Consider the following 6000-nt stretch of genomic DNA (forward strand, 5'->3'; position numbering starts at 1 on the left):
ATACGGGAGTGTGCTGGAAGGGAGGGATAGTGGCAGTTGTGTACATAAGAAACTTGTGCATCCAGCTCCGGTGTGCCTGGTTATACATAAAGTTGACTTTTATGAGTCCTCAAATTCAGAGACTTCTGAAGTTGAGCCAAACGGCTGGTTCTTGTAGAGCGAGTAGGAGGCATGTTTAAAAGAGCTGATTGTGTCAGTGAACTCTTGGATTTCCTTTTCAAAGGTGAGTGTAAATGTCTCCATGTCTTTTGTTTCTGTTGATTTTTTTGAATTATTAGCAACATCCTGTGACGACCTCACCAAATTCTAGAAGCGCCTCCTGAGTATGTCTCAGACTCTCCAGGGAGCCTCTTTTGGCCCGATACACAACTCCTCTGCAATGTAGCTGAACGTGCTGTGTTCTCGTGCCTTCAACACACCCGCCCACCACAAGCCAGTTGTGATCGTGCTTTTTTTATTTTTTTTTTTCCTTTTTTGCCCTAGTACTGGAAGATAACTAGGTTATTGTAGAGCAGATTCAATCAAATAACATTGTTCTCTGTTTATAATTATTTTAAATGATATGCTGTCCCCAAATCAGCTTGGCTTTAAAATTACCTGAAGATTGTTTTCTGGATTTAAATACAATCTAGTTTTAAAGTGGACTGACTGATATGGGTGGAGGGGTGGTCCTGGAAGACTACTGGTTTTCACAATAAAGTTTGACCTTTTTAATAACCAGTTTTGCAAATGATTTGAGGATCTGATTCAAACAAGGTGTTCGTGGCCTCTTATGTCATCGCCAGTAATAACTTTAATCACTGTGTAGCCAACCCCTTTGTCGATGAACGAGATCGAGTCAGTTCAGTTGTGTTGCTCTGCAGGAGTCAGGACTGGTTTTGTGGGAGAAGTCGGCACGCGAGGCGCCGGGAGCAGATCGCGTCCTTCGGGAAGCTGCGTCCCCCCCTCTGCAGTGTCATTTCTAGCCGAGGCGCTGCCTTAGCAGGGGGAGGGCCGGAGCTCTGCTCTCGCCTTCCCCACCGCCCAACCGGGCTGCTTTGTTCTGCTGCCGCCTCAAAAGCAGTAATACAAAGTAGTAAGAGCGTGGTGATGGTGGGGGTGTGTGAAGGGTGCTTTTGTTCTTGCTAGGAGGGGTCCTTTTGAAACAGAAACCGTTGTGACTTTAGGTCTGATTTGGAGTGGGGGGGCCTGGGAAGAAGGGGCGGGGGGGCAAAATTGTTTCCTCATAATCCAGGACAGTCTTACATTGCATGCAAATATTTGTGGGTTGAGATTGTTTTGGACTGTACGCTGGAAATGCACTTTGTAAAAAGGTCACAAACCAGGCGAAGCAGGGCCGGCTCTGGTGAGAAGCAATGAGGGGACACGAGAGGGTGTATCCACTCCCTTCAGTCTGTCGTGGGTGCAGTCAGGGTCTGGTATGTGCGGGTTTGGGGGTGGGTTTTGGTTTTGCGTTTTTTCTAAACCAATACATCGGGGCCGCGCTCCATCAGCGTGGAGCTGCCCGGCTGCCGGCGAGCCTGGTACCGGCGCAGTAAGGCACGGCGTCCCTCTGCAGCGGGAGACCCCGCTTTCGGGGAACACGGGCTGTCATGTGGCTCCGCATCTGTCTCCCGCTCGGCGTTAGCCTTTGATCCGAGCGCAGGAATTCCCTCCACGGGTGCCCATGTGTTAGGACAGCTGTTGCCAACTAGTTGGGAGCGTGGGGGACGGGGCGAGTACGGGGAAAATGTTAATGAACATGTGCATTGATCTTGCAACGAATGCCAGCTTTTAAAACTCTCCGCCTCTTTTCCAGTGCATCCTAGAGAGCGGACTGTCTCGGTAGGCTGTTTGGTTTTTTTTTTTCATATAAATGTATTTATATCTGTTCGCGTGATGTTTTAAGATGGTGTTTAAAAGAAGTAACCCTTCCACAGCATGTCCTCCTCGCATTCTCCCACCAGAGAAGAGACCCCCCGAGCCCCCCGGGCCGCCGCCGCCGCCACCTCTCTCCGAAGGCGATCTCTCCAGCGCAGCCCAAGAGTTGAACCCGGCCGTGACGGCTGCGCTGCTGCAGCTCTTTTCCCAGCAAGAAGCGGAGTCGCTCGGCCACGCAACGCACGAACACCAAGCCTCGAGAGCCGCGGACTACAGCAGGTCCCACTCCTCCAGGACTTACAGCGCCGAGGGCTCAGAGGGGGGATTTGGTGCCGAGGAGCTGAATTCGGGCCAGACGCTACTAGAACCCTCTGCCCAGCCTCTGGGGAAAAGCAGGACCTTCTTGGGCTCCGTGAGCCACCTCGGGGAGACGAGCAATTACCAGGGCACAGGATCTGTCCAGTTTCCAGGGGACCAGGACCTCCGCTTCGCCAGAGTCCCCGTCTCCATACACTCGGTTGGGCAATCTTTTACGAAAGCCGAGGGGAGCAACAACACGCTGGTACATCCAGAGGCCAAAATTCAAAACTACGGCGAGCTGGGACCGGGGAGCGCCGGCTCCAGTGGGGCAGGAACAGGTCACAGCTGGGGTGCCCCAACCCAGGCGACTTCTTCTTACGGGAAGGCGTACCGTGGGCCTGGCAGAGTGCCTCCGCGGGGGGGGCGGGGGAGAGGGGTTCCTTACTGAGAGATGCGCCTTTCGCGCCGGTCCTCCCCTCCCTCGCCTCTCCACCTTTAGCGACATGACTCTCTTGCCAGAGCAAGGTCTTGTCCGCATTTCAGCTGCTGCAAAGCTCCCTGTTGTACTCCTTGCTAGGCTGCCGGCGGGCGCCCCGTGACTTACTGTAGGGTCCCCGCTCGGGCGTCTCGCTGGCCAAAACCTCTCGCGCTTGGTTAGTGACAAAAAAAAAAAACACACCCCACCGCAAACGGCGGTGAGCTTTCTGCCCTGAGCCAGCAGAGGGGGGGAATTGTTTAAAAATAGGAGGAATGAAACAAACCCAACCACATGGGAAGAAGGACATAAAAAAAATGTTTCACAAGCTGGGCACCAGTGCTTCTCGGTGCGGGAAGCGCCGGGCAGCGTTCAGGTAGGGCTGGGGGAGAGTCTGGTTCCCAAAGCAATTTTTTTGGTGTTTTTTTTTTTTTTCCCCCCAATCCCCTTTAAAAAATAAAAATTAAAAAAAAAAAAAAAAAAAAAAAAAAAGAGAAGAAATAAATGGGAATATATTGATGCAGAGGCGCCTGGATCAGTTGTCCTGGCTGTGGAGACCCAGGATGTGGCACTGGCTTGTACTCAATTTATCCGACATCGCTTTCTTTCCATAAAGCGTCCGGCCGTCCCTCTCCTCTGGCTCCGCTCCGGGCTGTGAGCCCTGCCTGGGCGGCTCCGGGTCCAGGTCCTGTCTCTTTTGACGGTAGCCTTAGGAAATTGGCTTTTGTGGAGGGTCTCTTTGGGTTTTGTGTCTCTCCTGCCATAACTTTGCAGTGGGAATCGTCTTTTTTCTGTTGGTTTTTGGTTTTGTTTTTTTTTTTTTTAAGAGCCGAAGAGAACACCTCACTTAAAAATATGTATTTCTTTGTAATTCATAACTTCCAAAACACTTTAAGAATTAAAGAAAAAAGGAAAAAAAAAACCAACTTCTGGTGGGGAAGCGCCACCAGGCAGGAGTGTCTTTTGTACCCGGCATCCTTCTGGGCTGGTGTTGCGTGTCCTGACGGGGTCGGTCGGGCTCCCCAAGCAGCATCTCAGTACTTTGAGGCTTACCAGGCGTTAATGTACCATTTCTATAAGCATATATATTTTTGTTGTTGTCAAGGAAGTATTTACGATGAATTTTCTCCTCCCGCAGAACTTTGCGATGTTGTCCATTTCAATGAGACTTAAAAGAGATGAATAAAACAAAGGTACATATTTATGAGCTTTTTTTTCTGAGTAGGCCTTTCCTATGGAAAACATGGTTCTTCTTTTAAGTTTAGAGACGACAGTGTTCTGAAGTGTTAACCGGGTGGGAGTCCGGGGGGCCGAGAGACCTTCTTGCTACTAACAGGATTTGATTTCATTTCTTTTTATACAGAGAGATAAATTTTAAAAAAAAAAAAAAAAAAGCACCTGAATAGGTGGAGCTTCTCTAACTGGGGAAAACCTGCCTTACGCAGCCAGACCCGCGGCTGCACCCAGCAGCTTTGCTGCGGGAGGAAGGAGGGGAGAGAAAATAAATATATATATTTATATGACGTGGTAACGTGAGCAGGGAGCAGCAGCTCTCGTAGCATTGAGTCAGCACCGAGGAGCGGCACCGTTTGCAAAATTCCAAGTGTAAATTTGTTGGGTTTTGGCTGGTTTGTTTTTTTTTTTTTTTTAATTGCCAGTTCATGCCTGATGTGCAGAAAAAAAAAGAGCAGTTCTGTAAGATGCAGAGTGCACTAAATAAACCAGTCACCTCTTGAGGGGTTTTTTAATTTCTATATTTTTTCTTTCCACCGTGCAGCTGCCAGCTCTGGTCCGTGGTGGAGCTGTTGTTGTTGTTGTTGTTCTGGCTTTTCTTCCTGAGCCCATCCAATTTGGAAGGAAAAGTCGTGTTCCAGTGCTGAATCCTCTCAGGAAGCCGATGCCTATTTATTGTCTTTCCAAACTGGCAGATCCCCAGAAAAGCCTGCCGAGGAGCCCGCGGTCCTTAAACCGGCACGGCAAACCTGACCTTCTGGCAGGCTCTGCCTGCTCCTCGGTGCCGATCCCCCCCAGCTTTGGGGTCCCGCTCGTAGGTGCGGTTTAGGGTGGCCTGTCCCAGCTTTTGCAAAAGCAAAGCCGGTGCCGGTGTCCGTCGGCGTGCGGTGCTGCCGGAGCCCCGCGGGGCTGTGGCTGTGGGTCCCCGGAGCAGCCAGCCCCGCGGGGACGCTTCTCTGGCACCGGTTCATTTTGCAGCAGGGGCTGAAAATGTGCTGAGGACCTCGGAGGTAACGGTGACTGCGAGGGTGGACTCGGGTCCCTCTGTCCCACCTCGAGCAAAGGACAGACATCCCAGCCTTCTGTCCCTTGCTCTGGGGCTCGGGGTGGCCGGCGGCATCTGCCCTCTGTCCTCGTGGGGCCAGGCCACGCCAGGAGGTGCCTCAGCCCCTGCAGAAGGTGGTTTTCACCCTTCCCTCGTCCGAGCCCTCTGACTGCCCGGGGAGGTTTGGGCAGAGCTGCGGCGCTGGCAGGGGCCACTGCTCCATCTCCAGTGGCTTTTCTTAACTGGTCCCAGCAAGAGGCTTTCAAGCCCTGCAAGGGTGAAGGGAGCTGGGGGGGGGACCAGCCTGGCCAGGACACGGCCCCTGGTCGCAGGGCTGGGGGCTGAGGGGCCGCTCGTGTCCTCCCCAGCCCTCCCAGCAGCTCTTCTTTTCCTTTTTTCTTTTTTTTTTTTTTTTTTTTCCCCCCAAGGGTCTCTGTACAAAGAAGACAAAAGGATTTACTGGGGGGGGAATGTATGCTTTAAAAGGATTTAAAATGTGGTGCAGGTTACAGGCAAGTCATTAGATGGCAATTCGCCCCTCCTTTCTTCCTCCACACGGATCGGTTTTGGGTTTAATGCCAATGTCTAACACGCTGTAGCCAGTTACCCAGCAGAGAAGCCTCTGGTAAGACTCTTACTGTACCTCTCCTGAGTTTCGTTTTGAGACTGAGCGCGCCTTTTTTTGGTTGTACCTTTGTCTCTGTACAGATATTTTGTAATATATTAAATTTTTTCTTTTCAGTTTATAAAAATGGAAAGTGGAGATTGGAAAATTAAATATTTCCTGTTACTGTATTGCCTTTTGCTCCATTGCACTGAATTATTGCGCTGCTTGCTGTAGCCTTTACAAATTACACGCTAACTGTGTTTTTCTTTAAAAGCCTTTTTTCCCCTCGTCCTGCCCTCCCCGTGCCGTAGCTTGGTGCCCGGCAGTGCCGGTAAGTGAGCTCGGCCCTGGTGCCGCACCGGGGAGGGTGGCCAGCCCTGGGCATCGCCAGCCCCCTGCCCTGCGAGGCTGCAGCTGCCCCCGAATTTGTCTCTGCTCATGGAGAGCAGGGCCAAGCCCTCGTTAGCCCCTCGGCTGTCA

General features: G+C 51.5%; 1 protein-coding gene across 3 annotated transcripts in view; it reads left to right on the top strand.

The window, feature by feature from the left end:
• Positions 1-5713, top strand: part of CDK12 (cyclin dependent kinase 12) — a 30101-nt gene extending 24388 nt beyond the window's left edge. Inside the window, exon 14 of one of the 3 annotated variants that reach the window (XM_075171563.1) lies at positions 1920-5713. In XM_075171563.1, the coding sequence (XP_075027664.1) occupies positions 1920-2608 (689 nt within the window). In that variant the 3' untranslated portion in view covers positions 2609-5713. Of the gene's footprint in view, positions 1-278; positions 718-1919 lie in introns of those variants that run through there. The other 2 variants (XM_075171564.1, XM_075171566.1) reach the window with 2 other exon arrangements.
• The last annotated feature ends 287 nt before the right edge of the window (positions 5714-6000 follow it).

The sequence above is a fragment of the Calonectris borealis genome, chromosome 22 (genome assembly GCF_964195595.1).
Source record: "Calonectris borealis chromosome 22, bCalBor7.hap1.2, whole genome shotgun sequence".
Taxonomy (NCBI): Eukaryota; Metazoa; Chordata; class Aves; order Procellariiformes; family Procellariidae; genus Calonectris; species Calonectris borealis.